This window comes from Eublepharis macularius, chromosome 10 (genome assembly GCF_028583425.1).
Source record: "Eublepharis macularius isolate TG4126 chromosome 10, MPM_Emac_v1.0, whole genome shotgun sequence".
Classification (NCBI taxonomy): Eukaryota; Metazoa; Chordata; class Lepidosauria; order Squamata; family Eublepharidae; genus Eublepharis; species Eublepharis macularius.
The window spans coordinates 96,260,874-96,281,449 of record NC_072799.1 but is presented as its reverse complement, the minus strand read 5'-3'; the positions used below and the strand labels follow the sequence as shown (position 1 = coordinate 96,281,449).

At 47.3% G+C, this 20,576-nt stretch overlaps 1 protein-coding gene across 4 annotated transcripts in view; it reads left to right on the top strand.

Annotated features, from left to right (window-relative positions):
- The window catches only part of KLHL5 (kelch like family member 5), a 90,191-nt gene that overhangs the window by 39,008 nt on the left and 30,607 nt on the right, over nt 1–20,576 (top strand). For 3 of the 4 annotated variants that reach the window (XM_054989865.1, XM_054989863.1, XM_054989866.1), the window contains exon 6: nt 14,434–14,646. The exons of the other annotated variant lie outside the window; for it this stretch is intronic. In XM_054989865.1, coding sequence (XP_054845840.1) covers nt 14,434–14,646 — 213 coding nt within the window. The remainder of the gene's footprint in view (nt 1–14,433; nt 14,647–20,576) is intronic. 4 annotated transcript variants of the gene reach the window in all.

Here is a 20,576-nt window from a genome sequence, read left to right as displayed (position 1 = left end):
AATCATAAACTGTACGCAGAAAAAATGCTTCATATGGCAAAGTCTTTAGATACTGATGTTTCAACCACACAACAAAAAACGAAGGATAGTATTCTAAAGCGTATCTATTCAGACACACCTGAGGTAGTAGCATTCCCTATGATTGAGGGATTAGTGGAAATGACAAACAACTTACATCAGAAACCAGCATAAATCCCTTCCACTACAAAGAAAACAGAGACACTGTACAAAGTTAAACAAGATAAGTGCCCATACTTGTTTAATCACTCTCCAGCCTCTTCTATGATAGCGGAGGAGTTACAGGCACAACATCACCAGGGCAGTTTGGCTACTCCTGCGGATAGAGAGGGTAAAAAACTAGACTCTGTGGGCAAGAAACTATATTCCGGATCTGCCTTAAATATTAAGATGGCAAATTTCATGACAATCGTGAGTGGATATCAAATTTTTCTTTGGCAACAGATGTCTACATACATGGACACACTGCCTGAAGACAAGAAGCCCCTTGTGAAGATTATTCAGGATGAGGCACTGATGTTATCAAGTCAGCAGGTAAGCGCTAGCAGGCACGTTAGATGTCTCCATGAGAGGGTTGAAGACAGCTGTGGTGTTGCAAAGACATGCCTGGCACATGCCCTTTGAGGGCACTACTTTATTTGCAGAGGAAACAGATGAGTATTTGGTGAAGAAGAAAAAGACCACCAGACGGTGCGGTCATATGGAATCCTGCCTCAATCATCTGGATATATGGGATACAGACAGTCGGGAAGAAGAGAGTTCCAACAGAAAAGGGACTATAGACCATACAGATATCAGCCCTATTGGCAGCAGTATCCATACAAGCAACAATACTCGAGCCAATCACAGTATAGGAAGAAACAAGGGGGCCGTTCCAAACCACCCCATCGTACTCAGTCAGCTAAAGGCACCTTGCAAGGGCAGAAAGAGCAGTTCTGACTAGAAGTGGGGTCATGATCCCTTTTGTTTGAAAATAGGTTGGCTCTTTTGTTTCAGGCTAGAGAATATATGTTTGGGTTATTTTGATTATAAAAGTTGGGTATAGGTTGGAGTTCTATTCATTGCCTCCTACTTTTTTACCCTGTCAAGCTCCTAATAATACAATGTTTGAATTACAGGAGAAGATCCAGTCCTTATTGAGTAAGTGTGCTTTACAAAGGGTAACAGAAGTTGATTCCCCATTTGGGTTCTTTTTCAGGTTTTTCCTAGTGGATAAAAAGAATGGAGGAAAGAGACCCATCTTAAATCTAAGGGACCTTAACAAATATCTAACGGTTGCAAAGTTCTCTACAGTGGGTCATAAATATGGTGTTACAGGATGCATGGCTTGCAGTTTTGTACCTAAAAGATATGTATTTTCATATCTCCATTCATAAGCAGCATAGGAGATATTTACGTTTCGTTTATAATGGGCAGGTGTTCCAATATACAGCCCTCCCCTTTGGTCTGATGACTGCACCAAGGGTATTCACCCAGTGTGTGGCAGTCTTGGTTGCCCACCTTAGGAAGTTGGGCTGTTTGGTTTATCTTTACTTGAATGATTGGTTAATTACAGCACACGCTCCTGAGGAATTGAGACTGCACATAGACATGGTTTTATCCACTTGTGAGGCTCTGGGTTTAGTGATAAATAGAAAAAAAATCTAGTCTGGAGCCAAGCCGCACCATACAGTTTATAGGAGCTGTGTGTGCAGTTTATTAAATGCTGATGTGAATAAGACCAGGGTAGTTCAGATGGCTCACCATATCTTGAGTAATAGGTTTCAATCTGGCAGAACCATTCAGATCTTGTTGGGCCTCGTGGCACGCACTACAGCAGTGGTCGCATATGCAAGGCTAAGAATGAGATTTTTACAAATCTAGTTCATAAGGAAATTTGATTCTATACGAGACTCCCCTCAGAAACGATTTTCAGTCCCAAGACAGGTATAATGCTCACTTAGGTGGTGGGCAAACCCTGCTAATTTGTCAGGGGGTATTCCCTTTGGGGTGCAAAGTCATGAACTTACCCTTACTACAGATGCATCCCTAGAAGGATGGGGGGACACTGTGGGGATGTGTCGGTCAGTGGTGTGAGGTCAGCAGCTGAAAGGAAATGTCACATTAATCTGCTAGAGTTGCCAGCTGTCTGTTATGCCCTTAACTGTCTTGCAGATCTGGTGTCCAACAGAACAGTTCAGATTTTATCAGACGATACCGCTATCGTCTTCTTTATAAACAAGCAAGGGGGCACAGCTTTGAGGAAACTTTGTATGGAAGCCATCTGCTTGTGGGAATGAGCTATTGCCCAAAATACTATGCTGTCTGCCCTACATATCACAGGGACATCCAATACCGAAGCAGATTGGCTCAGCAGAAAGGGCAGGGTACATCAAGCATGGGTTTTGACAGACAAGTGCATAAGGGAGATCTTTCAGATCTGGGGATTCCCAGAGGTAGATCTGTTCGCAACACAGGACAATACCAAAGCTCACAGTTTTTGCTTCAGAGGGGGCAATGGAGTAGGGTCCTTGGGGGACACCTTCCAGATCCGGTGGACAGGGAGGTTATTCTGTGCATTTCCACCGATTCCCCTAATCCACAGGGTCACATGCAAGGTACAAGCAGACAAAAAGATGTGCATCCTAATAATACCGTTCTGGCCATGTCAGCATTGGTTGCATACTCTCGAACGCATGGCCAGGGGCAAGTATATTCACCTCCCAATGGTCCTGGACTTGGTTTCTTACAACCATACAATATCCATGATCTGACAAGACTCTGGCTGACTGCGTGGTTTCTAGAACATTAGGGCTGCAATTCTCGGATGAGCTGACGAACATGTTATTGAATGCTAGTGGACCTTCAATTAGACATTCATGTAGTTTAAAGTGGAATAGATTTGTTGTCTAGGCCAGCACACACAAGGTAGCTCCAGGAACACGTCCACTATCTACTGTTTTTGACTATTTAGTACCTTTATGGGATTCACATCCACATCTCTTAAGGTACATTTGGCAGCCATCTCTGCCTTGGTGGGAACATTGATGGGAAGTCAGTTTTTTCACATTATTTGCCCAAGCTGTTTTTGAAGGGGTTGTGTAACTTAAACCCACCAAGAACCCCTGTGGTACTGCAGTGATCCTTGTCTCTAGTGTTATCATGGCATACGAAAACCTTTCGAGGCGATGGCAACTTGCCCCCTATCAATCCTCTCTTTTAAAGTTGCATTTTTAATAGCAGTCACCTTGGCATGGAGAGTCAGTGAGCTTCAGGCACTATGGGCAGACTCTCCACTCCTACAGATTTATCATGCGCACTAGCTTACAGTCTCTGCCAAAGCTGGTTTCCAAATCCCATATATCACAGAGTCTATCCCTTCCAGTGTTTTTTCTAACCCTCAGACCTAGCAAGAACATATGCTACGCATGCTGGACGTGAGAAGGGCAATTTTATTTTACGTGGACAGAACACAATCTTTTAGAAAGACACAGCCTTTTTTGTTTGTCACTCAGGGTAAGGGTAAGGCAGCGTCAGTTCAGACAAGGTCCAGTTGGGTGGTGTCAGCGATTCAGGTATGTTATAGGCCTGCAGGTGTTTCATGCCTGCTTGCGTTACGAGCTCATTCGGCATAGTCGGCTTCGGCTGCATTCCTTCAGGGAGTTCCGTTAGGAGAGATCTGCGGAGCAGCCACATGAGGAGACCTCTGTGAAGCACCACGCAATGGACATCAATTCCAGAAGGGAGACGGCAGTGGGACAGACAGTGCTGCCTTAACTGTGTGACTGAGAGCGCCACCCCACCTCCAAGGCAGGTAGCTTGCTATTCTCCCAAATGTGGGAATGCACTGAAGACTGTAGATGAAAACAGAGTGGCACTTACCTGTAACTGCTGTTCACCTAGGCCTTTGTGCAGGCACACGTTCCCTCCCTCCTGCCCCGCTGTGAGCTCTCTAGAATAAAGCAATTGTGAGCTTGCGGTCGCAAGAATTCCTATTTTCAAGTATCCGACGTGTGCAAGTGCAGTCCCAAATGTGTGCCTGCACGAAGACCTAGATGAACAGCAGTGATAGATTTAAGCCTGTGTTGCATCCTGTCTGTCTGTCTGTCTTGTATATTACTGATGCACAATTTCCCCGCTGTTACTTGAGACAGCATAACAGTTCTCTTTAAACTGTGGACATAAAAATAGCTACCTTGAAGCTATTGACACTGAAATAAACAGTGGCACAATTATAGCCATGAATACTTTAACATGAATGAAATTTAAATTCAGTAGATTTGTAAAAGCTATTTTCCAGAGTAATTAGTTGTGCTAGATGAATTCTTCTCATGACTCTTTTTGTTTGGTGAATTGTGACGCCTTATGGCTATAGACAATAAACTCTTTTGATTGGTTGATTGGTTGATTGATCATGACTCTGCGAGAGAGCAGCCAGCCTCTCAGCCCAACCCTTCTCTGTGCCTGAGGTACTTAAGAACGTTGCCTCCAGGAGCCTAAGCTGCCAGAGAGGGAGGGAGGGTGAAGAGCAACCACCTGCCTGCCTGTGAGAGAGAAGCCAGCCTCTCAGCCCCACCCTTCTCTGTGCCTGAGGTACTTTAAGAAAATCTTGAAGTGCCTCAGTTGCTTGAATTAATGTTGTGCTCGCCTGTTGTTGTTGTGGGGAATGGAGAGTATGCTGGATGATGGTGGACATAGGGAGGAGGGCTGGCATGGGGTCAGGGATCCCAGTCCTCTGGGGACGTGGAAGGTATGACGGTGGGAGCTGGTCTCAGTGGAGAAGGGCATGGAGATATGGAATGGCTCGGTGCCCTTCTAACCTGCGTCCCATCCTGGGAAACACTGGTGATGGAGCTAGGAAAAAGAACCTTCCTTCGACACTGATGTTGTGCAATGCCAGGTCCATAAACAATAAGACTGCAATGCTGCGAGATCTCTTTGTGGTGAGTGATGTGGACCTGGTATGCTTGACTGAAACCTGGGTGAGGGAGGGTGAAACAGTTGCCCCGGGAGAACTGACCCCCCCAGGCTATTCAGTCCTCCCATCAGTCCTGAATCGGAGGTCGGGGGGAGGGGTGTCAATCCTTGCCCGAGAGTCTTTCTCTTTCAGGCCGCTCCCCGCCCCTGAGATCTCTGGCAATGAATGTGTAGGCCTGGTGTGGGGTGCCAAGGAGAGTTTGGCCATCTGTCTGGTGTACCGACCGCCTAGTGCACCAGCAGATACCCTGTCACACCTGCTAGAGGTGGTGGCAGGGTGGGCCTTGGAGTTCTCCAGAGTGTTGGTCTTAGGGGACTTCAACATTCATGTCAATCATGCCTCCTATGTGCAGGCTGCGGACCTGGCGTCTTCCATGGCAGCACTAGGACTCTCCCAATTTGTGTCGACCCCTACACATCAAGCAGGCCACACACTAGATTTGATCTTTGGGATGGGGTTAAATATGGATCTGGAAGGGGTAGAACCAGTGCCATGGTCAAACCACTTGGTCCTGAAGGCTCGGCTGGGGATACCCCCCCCCTTGCAAGGGCGGTGAGCTGATTTATGCTCACCCGCGGAGACTTATGGACCCAATTGGGTTCCAGAATGCTTTGCAGGATCCAGTGCTCCATTAGATGAGCTGGTGGAGGACCGGCAGTGCTGGCTCTCCGAAGCCATCAATGAAATTGCCCCCCATTGCCCTCTTTGCCCCCGTGCAAGACGGGCTCCCTGGTATACAGAGGAGCTCTGACAGAAGAAGCAGGAGCTAAGCTGGCTTGAGCGAATGTGGCAGCGATCTCAGGACGAAGAGGCAAGATCATCTTATAGGACGTTTATGAAAGCCTATGAGGTGGCGGTGAAGGCTGTGAAGAGTTTTATGCAGTCTCTATCGCGTCAGCCAGCTCACGCCCGGCAAAGTTGTTTAATGTGGTTCGGTCATTGGTCTCCTTGCCAGAGGGAGGCCATCAAATTTTGAATTCAGATATTAGCTGTGAGGCTTTTGGGAGCTTTTTTGCTGATAAAATCTTGTCTCTCCACCGCAACTTGCCAGCCACAGTTGATTCAGTGAATGAGCTGGAGACCCCTTGGCCGTCTTCAGGGCCAATATTTGATCATTTCAGCCCACTCTCTGGGGAGGAAATTGGCAGGACCCTGTGGTCAGTTAGCCCACCACATGTCCCTTGGACCCATGCCCATCATGGCTGGTAAAGGCCAGTGCAGAGGGGCTGCGGGTCCTCACTGGAGGCCATTGTTAACCTATCCTTAGGCTCCGGGGTTTTTCCTGGGCCATTAAAGGAAGCTGTGGTGAGGCCTCTTTTAAAGAAACCATCGCTGGACCCCACCGACCTGGTCAATTACCGCCAGGTTTCGAAACTCCCGTTTCTGGGAAAGGTGATTGAGCAGGAAGTGGTGGAACAGCTGCGGGGCTTCCTGAAGGATGTCTCGGCCCTAGACCCCTTCTGGTCCGGGTTCCGTCCGGGACATGGGACAGAGACGTTGCTGGTCGCCCTCACAGACAATCTTCGTAGACATCTGGATCGAGGTGGCTCGGCGCTGCTGATATTATTGTATCTGTCGGTAGCGTTTGATACAGTCGATTACGATATTCTGACTCACTGCCTCACCGATGTGGGGATACGAGGGACTGCCTTACAGTGGCTTGTCTCTTTTCTCCATGGTTGGGGACAGAGGGTGGCGCTTGGGGAGAAATTGTCAGCCCGCCACCCTTTGGTATGCGGGGTCCTGCAGGGAGCAATACTCTCCCCTTTATTGTTTAACATCTATATGCGCCCCCTTGCCCAGTTGGTGTGAAGTTTCGGACTTGGGTGTTATCAATATGCAGATGACACCCAGTTGTACCTGATGATGGACGGACGGCCTGGCTCAGCCCCAGATGTCCTGGAACATGCTTTTGCAGCCGTGACTGGTTGGTTGAAGCAGAGTCGGCTGAAACTGAACCCAACGAAGACAGAGATCCTGTAGTTGAGCCACAGGCAATTAGGTTTGGGACTCCGGCTCCCGGCCCTCAATGGGGCACCATTAGTGCCAGTTCCAAGGGTTAAGAGCCTGGGGGTGATCTTGGATGCCTCCCTGAAAATGGAGGCACAGGTCATAGCGGTTGTCAGGTCCACTTTTTTCCATCTGCGGCAGACCAGGCAACTTGTCCCTTACCTGTCAACCCGTGACTTGACTACAGTGATCCAAGCAACGGTCATCTCTAGGCTAGATTACTGTAACTCACTCTATGCGGGGCTGCCTTTGAGCCTGACCCGGAGATTACAGCTGGTACAAAATGCAGCGGCGCGTGTTATTACGAGAGTGCCAAATAAGGCGCATATAACACCATTCTGACGCGAGCTGCATTGGTTGCCAGTGGAGTACCGGATCAGATTCAAGGTTCTGGTATTTACCTATAAGGCCCTGTATGGACTGGGACCAGCGTATCTACGGGACCGTCTCTCCCTATATATTCCCCAGAGGACACTCTGATCGGGACAAACAGCTGTTGGTGGTCCCTGGCCCCGAGGATGCCTAGCCTCGACTAGAGCCAGGGCCTTTTTGGTCCTGGCTCCCACCTGGTGGAATGCTCTGTCTGCTGAAATCAGGGCCTGGCAGGAATTACTACCTTTTCGCCGGGCCTGCAAGACAGAGTTGTCCTGCTAGGCATATGGCTGAGGCTGGGCCTCCGCCAGCCTGGAAAAAAGGGGTGAAGGCTGTCCACCATCTTGTTTTAAATGTGTTGTTTTTAATGAATATGAATTTTTTATTGTATTTTAATTGTATTTTTAATAAGTTGGTATCCGCCCTGAGCCCACTTGCAGGGAAGCCGGAATACAAATTTGAAATAAATAAAATAAATAAAATAATGTAGTTTAGTTCCAACGGAGACATGAAATTGAATTTTAGTAATAACGAGTAATACAGAAACAGCTACTTTGGCTTGAAATAAATGTTGTCATGGAAACAAAATGGAAATATGTCATCCAATTGAATCTTCAATTAGAATAAATCCCACAGTAATTTCATTTGCTTAAAGGCTGCTTGAAATCTGGGAAATGTTAACACTGAAACAGCAGCCATTTGATCTTCTTTCTTGAAAATTATTGTAATAGGAGTTTGAGGTACCTGTACCATCTCTAAACAACATAGCTTATTTAAAAAACAATGAATTATGCATGCCTTTCAAATGTTAGTAAATTCCGGCAAAGGCATGGCTGTGGAGGAGTGTGTGTGTGTGTATGTGTGTTGTATCTTTACTCTGTTTTGCTTCTCCTGTAGGCTTTTAAAATTGGAACGGAATTGAGTATGAAATATTTATATTACGGTTTGAACACTTTTTTGTAGTTTCGTTGCCTTTGGCCCCAAACAAGTGGCTGTTTGCTACATAGGATGTTCACAGCCCCAATTAAATCATCCAATCACTTAAAGCATTTGCTGTTTTATGAAACTGCAGGTCGTTCTTATTTAAATCAGCGGTATGTGAGACTGATTATCAGCAGTTCAGTTGAAGTGGGTATTTCTTGGTTGAAAGGATAGGTTGACTGAGCATTCTCAGAGGATTCGCATCAACTGATAATCTTTTCATTAGCTAAACAATGCTGTTAGTGTCTCTTGAAAGTGTTGGCATGGTTTCATTTGGTGGATTAGGACTTGAAGTGTTAATGTAAGTAACGCACATTCAGAAAGTCTTGTCACTTCACTTTACAAATGTGCGGTACAACTGTGTTAAAAGAATGAGACATTCTGTTTTTACAGTATTTATGGTGATGCCCGACAATGACTTGATCAAGCTATTTGTTTTAAAGAATAAAGTTTTCTTAACAGTATTAGGCAAAAGTTACTGGTATTTTAAAAAGGACTATTAGCTCAATGAGAGTTACACTTGGTTCAGACATTACATGTAGCAGCAAAGAAAAATCTGCATGGATCACACCAAGGAAATTGAAAAGCACCTTCTTGGATTCTACTCGTGCAAACACACACATACACAGGTGCACCTCCGTACATACCTGTACCGATCACCCAGTGCACCATAGATACCTGTACCAATCTCCTAGCGCACCAGCAGATGCTTTGCCTGGCCTGTTGGAGGAGGTGGCTGGCTGGGCCTTGGAGTACCCCAAGCTTTTGGTCTTGGGGGACTTCAGTGTCCATGCTGATGATGCTACCTCCTCATGGGCCATGGACCTGATAGCCTCCATGGCGGCATTAGGACTCTCCCAGTTTGTATCAACGTCCACACATCGAGCAGGACACACGCTGGATTTGATCTTTGGGGTGGAGATAGAGGTGGATCTGGATGAACCTATAGTAGTGCCATGATCAGACCACCTCATCCTGAGGGCTTGTTTGGGCACCGTGACCCCTGCCCCCTGCTTGGGTGATGAGCTGATTTATGCTCGCCCGGGGAGTCAAATGGATCCAATTGAATTCCAGAACACTCTGTGGGATCTGATGCCCCCTGGTGGCTCATTGGATGAGCTGATAGAGGACTGGAATGCCCGTCTCTCTGAAGCTATCGATGAGATCGCCCTGTCGTCCACACATCGAGCAGGACACACGCTGGATTTGATCTTTGGGGTGGAGATAGAGGTGGATCTGGATGAACCTATAGTAGTGCCATGATCAGACCACCTCATCCTGAGGGCTTGTTTGGGCACCGTGACCCCTGCCCCCTGCTTGGGTGATGAGCTGATTTATGCTCGCCCGGGGAGTCAAATGGATCCAATTGAATTCCAGAACACTCTGTGGGATCTGATGCCCCCTGGTGGCTCATTGGATGAGCTGATAGAGGACTGGAATGCCCGTCTCTCTGAAGCTATCGATGAGATCGCTCCCTGTCGCCCTCTCCGCCCCCAAACTAGAGTAGCTCCTTGGTATACTGATGAGCTACGACAAATGAAATGGGAGCTGAGACGGCTAGAGTGAGTGTGGCAGCGACTCCGTGACGAAGTGACAAGAACGTCTTGTAGGACGTTTATGAAGGCCTATGAGATGGTGGTGAAAGCTCCAAAGAGAGACTACTATGCAGCTTCCACTGTATCTGCTAGTTCTTGCCCAGCACAAGAATGATTCAGTCTTAACGTCTCTCACACATGGGGCAAATAAAAATGTAAATTTGGTAATAAGCTGTGATGCTTTTGGAGACTATTTTGTGGATAAGATCTGGTCACTCCGCAGGGACATGTCCACCACGGTTGATGCAGTATGTGAACTCGGGGCCCATTGGTCGTCCTCAGGGTTGATATTAGAGCAATTCAGGCCACTCTCCCAGGAGGAGGGAGGCAGGGTCCTGCATGCTGTGAAACCTAACACATGTCCACTGGACCCGTGCCCATCATGGCTGGTGAAAACTGTCAGTGATGGGATTTGGGCACCATTCGTTGACATCATTAATCTTTCTGAGTTCTGGGATTTTCCCAGATTCACTGAAAGAGGCAGTGGTGCGGCCCTTATTAAAGTAACCATCACTGGATCCTGTTGATCCAGCCAATTTCCGCCCAGTTTCAAATCTTCCGTTCCTGGGTAAGGTAATTGAGAGGGTGGTAGCAGAACAGCTGCAGGTATACCTGGATGATGCCTCTATCCTGGATCCATTCCAGTCCGGCTTCAGGCTTGGCCATGGTACGGACACGGCTCTGGTTGCCCTCACAGATGATCTGTAGTGACACCTGGACCGGGGCAGGTCGGCACTGCTGATACTTTTAGATCTTACAGCAGTGTTCAACACGATTGATCATAATCTTCTGACCCACCGCCTTGCTGATGTGGGGATTCGTGGAACAGCCCTGCAATGGCTGAACTCCTTCTTTTGCAATTGGGGACAGAGGGTGGCATTTGGGGAACAGATGTCCGCTCGACATTCGTTGGTATGGAGCATCTCTCAGGGGGTGATTCTTTCCCTGATGCTATTTAACATCTATATGCGCCCCCTTGCCCAGTTAGCTCGCAGCTTTGGGCTGGGTTGTCACCAGTATGCAGATGACACCCAGCCCTATCTGCTGATGGACGGCTAGTCTGATCTCACTCTGGATTCCTTGGCCAAAGGACTTGAGGCTGTAACAGTGTGGTTACATCAGAGTCGCCCGAAATGGAATCCCCTGAAGATGGAGGTTCTGTGTCTGGGTTGTGGGGCAATCAAGCCGGGGACCCAGCTCCCAATCCTCGACGAGTTACAATTGAAACCTTCGCCGACAGTGAGGAGCCTGGGTGTGACCTTGGATGCCACACTTTCAATGGAGGCCCAGGTCACGACCGTTGCCAGGTCTGCCTTTTTTCATCTTCGACAGACCAGGCAAGTGGCAGCCTATCTTTCGCCCCGGGACCTGGCCACAGTAATCCATGCAACGGTCACCTCCAGGCTAGACTACTGCAACTCACTCTATGCTAGGCTGCCCTTGGGCCTGACCAGGAAGTTACAGCTGGTCTAGAACGCAACGGCACACGTCCTTACCAGAACGCCAGTTCGAGTGCACATTCATCCTGTGCTGTGCCAGCTGCACTGACTCCCAGTGGAGTTCCAGATCCGGTTCAAGGTGTTAACCTTGGTGTTTAAAGCCCTTCACAGACTGGGACCTGCATACCTGCGGGACCGCCTCTTCCATTACGTCCCCTGCAGGGCGTTGCGCTCTGCAGACAAGCAACTCCTGGTGGTCCATGGCCTGAAGGACATCCGTCTGGCCTCGACCAGGGCCAGGGCTTTTTCTGCCCTGGCCCCGGCCTGGTGGAACGCTCTCCTACTGGAGATCCAGGCCTTGAGGGACCTGTCACAGTTCTGCAGGGCCTGTAAAACTGTAACAGGTCCTGCAGGGCCCGGATCTCCAGTGGGTGAGCGTAAAACGGAGATGTTCTGCTGGGTCTTTGGCTAAGTGCCAGCGGGTGTCCCCCTTGTTCCATTTAAGACCACCACTTTTTCTTGGGCTGCCCTCGGCCATCTACTATGCCCATATACGAACTCCCAAATATGTATTTAAATAGCCTGCGCATGGACTATTTTAATGACTTTTTAAAGATTATTATTGATTTTATGGTTTTGTGATTAATTCATTTTGTTTTATGAATGTTGTTAGCTGCCCTGAGACCATTTGTAGGGAGGCGGGGTATAAATTAAATAAAATAAATAAATAATACCTAGGGGCCATCTTTAGATGCAACTGATACAGTTCAAATTAGAGACTCCTGATCGGTGATAAAAATGCCATTCCCGGGTTTGTGTCTCAGGTCCTGCATGATTTATACCCTTCTCCTTTCTGGGAACAGGATGGGAATCATCCAGATCCAGCTGGGTGGTGCCACAACTTTCTTGGCAAAGCAGCCTTCTGTTTGGGACAGCCAGTTTGGTGTAGTGGTTAAGAGCGGCAGGACTCTAACCTGGAGAACCGGGTTTGATTCCCCACTCCTCCACTTGAAGCCAGCTGGGTGACCGTGGGTCAGTCACAGCTCTCTCAGAGCTCTCTCAGCCCCACCCACCTCACAGGGTGATTGATATTGTGGGGAAAATAATGGCATACTTTGTAAACCTCTCTGAGTAGGCATTAAGTTGCCCTGAAGGGTGGTATATAAATCAAATGTGATTATTACTGTTATAAACTTTACTCTCTTGCCAGAAGTTGCTGTAGGCTGATTCTGGAGAGTTGGTTTGCCCTGATCTCTTGTCTAGAGTTTGCCAGCGCAATAGTTAAGATAGAAGAGCTGAGGTGGAGAAGGCAGTCACACACACACACACACACACACACACACACACAATGGCCCTTTGAATTTCTCACAAACTTGAAAAAAGTGCCTTCTGTTCATCTCATTGATGTAACTTTGTTTTCATAGAATCAGGGTTGGAAGAGACTCTTAGGGTTATCTAGTCCAACCCCCTGCACAATGCTGGGAATTTACAACTCCCCTCTCCCCGTGATTCCTGCTCCATGCCCAGAAGATGGCAAAACACTGTCAGGATCCCTAGCCAAACTGGCCTGGGGAAAACTGCTACCCAACCCCAAGGTGTTGATCGGCTTTGCCCTGGGCATGTAAGAAGGGGCCACGAGAACGAAGCACTGATGAAACCCATTCTGCCCTCTCCCTTATGATCTGCCCAGGTTCACAGAATCAGCATTGCTATCGGATGGCCCTCTAGCCTCTACTTACAAACCTCCCAAGAAGGAGAGCCCACCACCTCCCCAGGAAGCCTGTTCCACTGAGGGAACGCTCTAGCTGTCAGGAAATCCTTCCTAATGTGTAGCTGAAAACTCTTTTGATTTAATTTCAACCTATAGATTCTAGTCTGACCTTCTGCAGCAGCAAAAAACAACTCCACACCATCCTTTATATGACAGCCACTCAAGTACTTGACGATGGTTGTCATATCACCTCTCAGCGGTCTCATCTCCAGGCTAAATATTTCAACCTCTCCTCATAGGACTTGGTCTCCAGACCCCTCACCAACTTTGTTACCTTCCTCTGGACATGTTCCAGCTTGACTATATCCTTCTTAAATTGCTGTGCCCAAAACTGAACACAATACCCTAGGTGAGGTCTAACCAGAGCAGAGTAGAGCAATACCATCACTTCTCATGATCTGGACATTATGCTTCTGTTGATAAAGCGCACAATCACATTTGCCTTTTTAGCTACCACATCACACTGCTGGCTCATGTTCAGAGTATGGTCTACTAAGACCCCTGGATCCTTTTTGCACATCTATAAACAACCTAGAAAGAAAAGCCTCGGAGGTCTACAGAAATAGTGATACATAAATTTTATAAATTTTTATCAATTTTTTTTGTAATTTTTATGAAGTTCAGTGCATAATACAAAGTGCTATAGTGCTGATAAATAATTCCTGATAAATATACCATTCCATAATTCAGTAAATATCCAATAAATAATTCAATAACGGTACATGCAATCCTGATCAAAAAGTCCAGCTGGTTTAGTTTCTCCAATCAGATGTTGTTGTCTACACTTGAGATGTTGTGTGTCATGTCTCTTGTCCTCTGGTTCTATTGTGCAGATGTTAACGTCCTTCCGGAGCTTCTTCACAAGACAGGGTGGTCTGGTGGTTACAGCCAAAGGCCAAAAATTGGGCTGAAGTGCCGGATGGGTTCTGCTAGCCTGATAATCCCGTTTCGGCCAATGCTTTTTCAGAGGCTCTTGCACAAACCTGAAATGCCCAGTTCAGAACTGAGCATGCAAATGGAGAGTGTTACTGGATATTTCAATTTTGATTTTATTCATAGAGTAGCATGAAAAACGTGCTCCTCTGTGTCGGCAGGTCAATTTTTGGCGAACCGTTTCAAGATCTATAATGTTTGAGTGCTGAATGAACCTGGGGTAGTAGTGATGTGTTTGGATTTTATGCACCAAATTAGTTTTATTCTTTAGTTCATATGTCAATCTTCATTTAAACTTTAATATTTCAATGATTTGTTTGTTAATTTTGAGGGCTTTTTTAATTTTTTAATTTCTAGGAACATTTCATGGAGGTAATTAGAAATCAAGAATTTTTATTGTTGCCTGCCACAGAAATTGCAAAGCTTTTAGCAAGTGATGACATGAATACGCCAAATGAAGAGACCGTTCTGAATGCGTTGCTTACGTGGGTACGACACGATTTGGAACCAAGAAGGAAGGAGCTCAGTAAACTCTTGGCCTATATAAGACTGCCACTGCTTGCACCACAGGTACGTTGCTGGGTTCCACACAGCTCTTCATGATCTGAAAATGTGACAAGATTAGGGTAATACAGTTTAATTGTGTTGCATCTAGTGAACTTGCCGTTTGCAAACACTGGAGTTTATGCAGTGAGATGGTGGTGGTGAACACACAGTGCCACAGGGTGCACAACACTCTTTGTAAGCTGAGAAACAAGTCCTTTCCCCAAGGACCTTTAGCAGGGATTTCATGTTCTCTTGTAAAGAAGTGTACGTGTCTTCATATTAAGAACATCTTGTTAAGAAATAGTGGGATGTATATCCATTAGAACAATGTGGTTTTGTTCTGTTTTATTTTTTATATGGCTTGTTTTCCAAAAAAATGAGATTAATCACATCTGCAGCTCCTCTTGCCAGTGCAAGTCACCAAGCCCCAAAGAGCTCTGCATCGATATATGCTGGCCATCCTAGCACTTAATAAGCGTCCTGCTTTTGATGTTTGCAAAACAGGTGCCAAGCACTTGGCTGGCCACGGTATATGGCGGATTGGGGGCGTTTGGCTTGGTAAGTTGTGAGTTGGGCAGGCGTGCTCTTGAGTCAGGTTTGAGGCCCCACTGGTTACACATGGGAACTCCCCTCCCCCCTTGGAAGGACACAAGTTTGTGGTTCCTTCTTTGTGAAACCTATTGACTTCTTGTGAAACCTCTGCCTCCTATATTCCCTCTGTCTACTAATTTCTAGTGTGAAGCTCAGATCGCTACCTGATACTTCAGAATATTTGTAACTGTAGAGTCTGTTCTAGGTATTTTTGAATCCTCAAGGCGATTATCTGGTGGGTAATGGAAAATGGTTTTAGTTTTTATCCTGAAGTGTGAGGTTCCGTTCATCATCATGTCTTCTGTGCAGGCACACGTGGGATCTCTGTACATGCGCAGACCAGCTGCGGACATTCTAGAGCTCCTAGAGGCCCAAGGCTCACTCCTAGCCTTTTTGCATACTCTTCATCCAGGTGCCCGCTATAAAAGGTGGGGTGAGCGGCTCCCTCCCTCCGTTCTTTATTTGTTACCGCCGAAGAAAGACATCTCTCTGCCCCACTCCTCAGATGCAAGTCATGGCCTTTGTTTCCATGGCATCGAAGGCCGTCTTCAAGAAGTGTTCCCATTGTGGGATGAAGAGGGCCCAATCTGATGGACACAAGAAATGCGTATTTCTGCTGAGGTGAAAGCCGTGACACCTGACAGTGTGCGGTCTGCGAACAGTTCATGCTGAAAGGGCATCATGGCTTAAAGGGGTACTTTGGGAATCAGCCCTGAAGGGCTCTACCAGTTCAGATCAGACAGACGCCTCTTTGGTTCCTCCAGGCTCTTCGGCAGCTGATCTGGCTTCCAAGACCAGTCAGTTCCGGCTGCATCTTTGTTTGTTCCACCTCGGTGCCAGTCAGAGCTGCCTCCCAAAAATATGCAAAGCTCAAGTCCAAACATATTGAAGAGCCTGCAGTCACTCCATTGGCTACTGATCAGTTACCATGCTCAATTCAAGATACTGGTTTTCGTATAGAAAGCTCTTCATGGTCCAGCATATATGTGGGGCTGCCTCCCTCCCTCTGTTCCTCTGCAGCAACTTTGCTCATTTGAACAGGGTCTTCTGCAGGCGCAGTCCTGCACATGGGTAAAATCAACAGCAGCCCATACACAGGCTTTCTCTGAGGTGGCCCCTACCCTGTGGAACGGCCTGCCCGAGGAGGTCAGGAGAACCCTACTCTCTTAGCTTTATTATTCAAAAAGGCTTTTGTATTGTAAGGAGGGGGGGTGGTCTCAGATGCTCTGATAATGAGTTAGGGACCATAGACTTCACCACTGTGTTGCCTAATGTACTATCTGTTGCTTTAACCCATTCTGTCCCCCGCCCCCAGTCCAGGTTCACAGGATCAGTATTGCTGTCAGAGGCCCCTCCCCTCCCCCACACCCCCAGTGACTCTCGCTCCATGCCCAGCCAAACTGGCCTGGGGAAAATTGCTACCCAACCCCAAGGTGGTGATCAGCCTTTCCCTGGGCGTGTAAGAAGGGGCCACGAGAACTAAGCACTGATGTGACCCTTCCTGCCCTCCCCCTCGCGATCTGTCCAGGTTCACAGATTCAGCATTGCTGTCAGAGGGCCATCTAGCCTCTGCTTAAAAACCTCCAAAGAAGGAGAGCCCACCACCTCCCGAGGAAGCCTGTTCCACTGAGGGACCGCTCTAGCTGTCAGGAAATCCTTCCTAATGTTTAGCCAAAAGCTCTTTTGATTAAATTTCAACCCATTGGTTCTGGTCCGACCCTCTGCAGCAGCAGAAAACAACGCTGCACCGTCCTCGCTATGGAAGCCCTTCAGGAACTTGAAGGTGGTTATCATCTCACCTCTCAGCGGTCTCCTCTCCAGGCTAAACATTCCGAGCTCCTTCAGCCTTTCCTCAGAGGACTTGGTCTCCAGACCCCTCACCACCTTCGTTGCCCTCCTCTGGACACGTTCCAGCTTGTCTCTATCCTTCTGAAATTGTGGGGCCCCAAACTGAACACAATACTCTAGGTGAGGAGTATACATTCAGAGCTCCCCTGGGCCTGTGGAAATAGTCGTGGGAGTTTTTTTGTGTAAGCCATAGATTTTAACTATGCTTCTATGAGGAAGATAGCATCTGTGTATGTCAGGATGCATACAAATGCACATACAAACTAGGACACACAGTGGTTTTTCCTACACTGAATTGAACCTAGCTCAGCCCCTGGCCCCACTCAGTGCACGTGACCGACATTGTGGCCAGTGATTTGAATGTTGATATAGTAGTCTTTGTGGCCCTTCCTCGTATATTTCTTCAGATGAGCAACCTACCACTTCTTCTTTCTAAGTAAATTGTTAATTTGTTCCCATATCTTAATTTCCTTGGTTTATAAAAAGGGGATGGAGCAAAGTTCTGCCACCGGTGGGGCAAGGAAACCAGGACTTGCGACCTCCCCACTTTCAACCAGTCAGTACAGGGCATAGCTAGCTTCTGTTGCAAACATGCAGAACTGGTTTCCTCTGAGTGAGATCGTCTGTTTGGAAACAACAGAGCGAGTGTGCATCCACAGTGCCTACACTGTGTGTGCGTGTGCGCGCATGCTTTCTGAGTCTGAAATGTCAGTTTGACTGCGCATTGACCTGGTGTTTTCCTTTGCAGGGATTAGTTCATTCAGATACAAGAAAATTCCTCTTTGTAGCTGCCACATGGGCAAAGTAGAAGCTGACTAAAGGCCAGCCTAGACAGGATGATGTCCTCGGGTCTGGCACGGGGAATCCACCAGCATCTTCAAGCCTAAAATGGGCCATTTAAAAAGGCTGTGAGGGGGGGGGGTGCAGCACAGCGGGAGAAGCCCCCACCCCTGACACCCTCCCAAGTGCAGAAATGGCCGTGGAAGGCAGTTTGGGGCACTTGAAAAAGCACCGTGGGGCGGGGGGGAGGGGGAGGACACGAGCGCCTCACCTTTCCATGCGGTGGGCCTGATCAGGATCAGGCCCATCACGTCTAAGTATGGTCCCTGATAAAATGATTTACGTAAGGATGGAAGGTGGAGGCTGGTGGCTTTTTTTCCTCCCAACCATTCAAGTAATAGAAAAAGAATGCAGGAAAATCTGTTACTGTTCTTTAGTCAAGAAAACGATTTTGTCATACTTGGGCGAAAGTGACAAAAGTCAAAACTGAGAGAAGCCACGGCCTCTTATTTATTGGGGAAATGTGTGTGTCACCTCTCCAGTGACCTGCTCCAGGCATAAAGCAAAACAATACAATAACACAGTGAAAACAGCATGAAAATAATCAATTACAAAAAGACATTTCAAATGCGTTGTTGAAAAACAAGTCAGCGCACAAAACAGTATACAAATTATATTCACATTCTTCAGGCCAAAGGAGGCCATAAAAACAGCTAAAAGGATGGAACCCCTAAACTGCAAGCCTGTTTTGGCTTGGCCTGGCTCCCAAAGCAGAGCGAGGCAGGTGCCCGCCAGACCTCCGTGAGGAGGGCATCTCAGCGGCAAGGAACCGTCACGGCATGCATATATATATATATATATATTTCTAATCCCCCTCCCCCAAATTCAGTCATTGTGAATTGTGATACTTTGGAACAAGTCATAAAAACAACCGATTTGTGGATGAAGTAGAGTGATACAATACAGCTAGTATGGATGTGTTAGGAATAAACATGCCAAACCAGTCTGGACCAGTCTGGACTCTGGACAGCCCGGAAAACCCACAACAACCACTGGGTTCAAATGTTCGCCCCCGCAGTGGACTGGCCTGTGCTCCATGTCAGATAGTGTCACGTAGAAGCAATGCTACAGAGGAGGATAGTCGTTGGGTGCATGCATAGTAAAGATAACCATTCTGGGTAAAAATATATCTGCATGTCTCATGTCACATGATATCATGAGATATTGTGATGCTATTGTGAAAGAGGCAAAGGGTATTTTAGATTGACGTTGAATTAAAACTGTCAATTTTAATTTTAAAATCAATTTTAATTTTAGTAAGGTTTTGTATTTGTGTGTATATATGATATTTGTAGCCAAATGGGATGAAACAAAATATTAGAAAAGTAAATAACTACTGTATTGTCGAAGGCTTTCACGGCCGGAGAATGATGGTTGTTGTGGGTTTTCCGGGCTGTATTGCCGTGGTCTTGGCATTGTAGTTCCTGACGTTTCACCAGCAGCTGTGGCTGGCATCTTCAGAGGTGTAGCACCAAAAGACAGAGATCTCTCAGTGTCACAGTGTGGAAAGGATGTTGGCAGGTCATTTGTATCTACTCAGGAGGGGTGGGGTTGAGCTGAGTCATCCTGTAAGAGTTCCCCAGGGTGTGGAATGCTAATGGCGGGAGGCTTCACTGTATCCTGAGGAGGTTCTTTTGCATATGGATTGGGGCTTGATGTGCTAATCTTCTCTGCAGGGCTATTGTTGAGTATAGAGTGTTTTGTTAGCCTGGTGTTTTTCAGAACTGGAAACCATGCTCTGTTCATTCTTAAGGTTTCTTCTTTCCTGTTGAAGTTTTGCTTATGCTTGTGAAATTCAATGGCTTCCCTGTGCAGTCTGACAAAGTAGTTGGAAGTGTTGTCCAGTATTTTAGTGTCCTGGAATAAGATACTGTGCCCTGTTTGTGTTAGGCTATGTTCAGCCACTGCTGTGATTTTTCAGGTTGTCCAAGTCTGCAGTGTCTTTCATGTTCTTTTATTCTTGTCTGGATGCTACGCTTTGTGGTCCCGATGTAAACTTGTCCACAGCTGCAGGGTATACGGTATACTCCTGCAGAGGTGAGGGGGTCTCTACTGTCTTTTGCAGATCGTAGCATCTGTTGTATTTTTCGGGTGGGTCTGAATACTGCTTGAAGGTTATGCTTTTTCATAAGCTTTCACATCTGATCCAGGTGCCTGAAGTGGGGATGGGCATTGCCACCTACTCCGCTCCTAATACCAGGTGGGTTTAGCCAGGGGATGGGCATTGCCACCTGCTCTGCTTCTAATACCAGCTGCATTAAAGTGGGTAGAGGGCGTGGCCACCTGCTCCACTGATTCCTGCTGGCTTAAAGGTGGCAGGCATTGCTACCTGCTCCACTCCTGATTCCAGGTGGGTTTAGGCGGGGGTTGGGCATTGCCACCTGCTCTGCTCCTAATTTCAGGTGGATGAAAACAGGGGGTGGGCATTGCCACCTGTTCTGTTACTGATCCCAGCTGGCTGAAGGGGAGTGGGCATTGCCAAGTGCTCTGCACCTGATCCCAGCCAGGTGACGGTGCGAGATGGGCATTGCCACCTGCTCCACTCCTGATCCCAAATGGGTGATGGCCAGGGGTGGGCATTGCCAGCTGTTCCTCCACTAATACCAGCCGGGTTAAGGCAGGGGAGGGCATTGCCACCTGCTCCACTCCTAGTACCAGCTGTGTTAAGGTGGGGG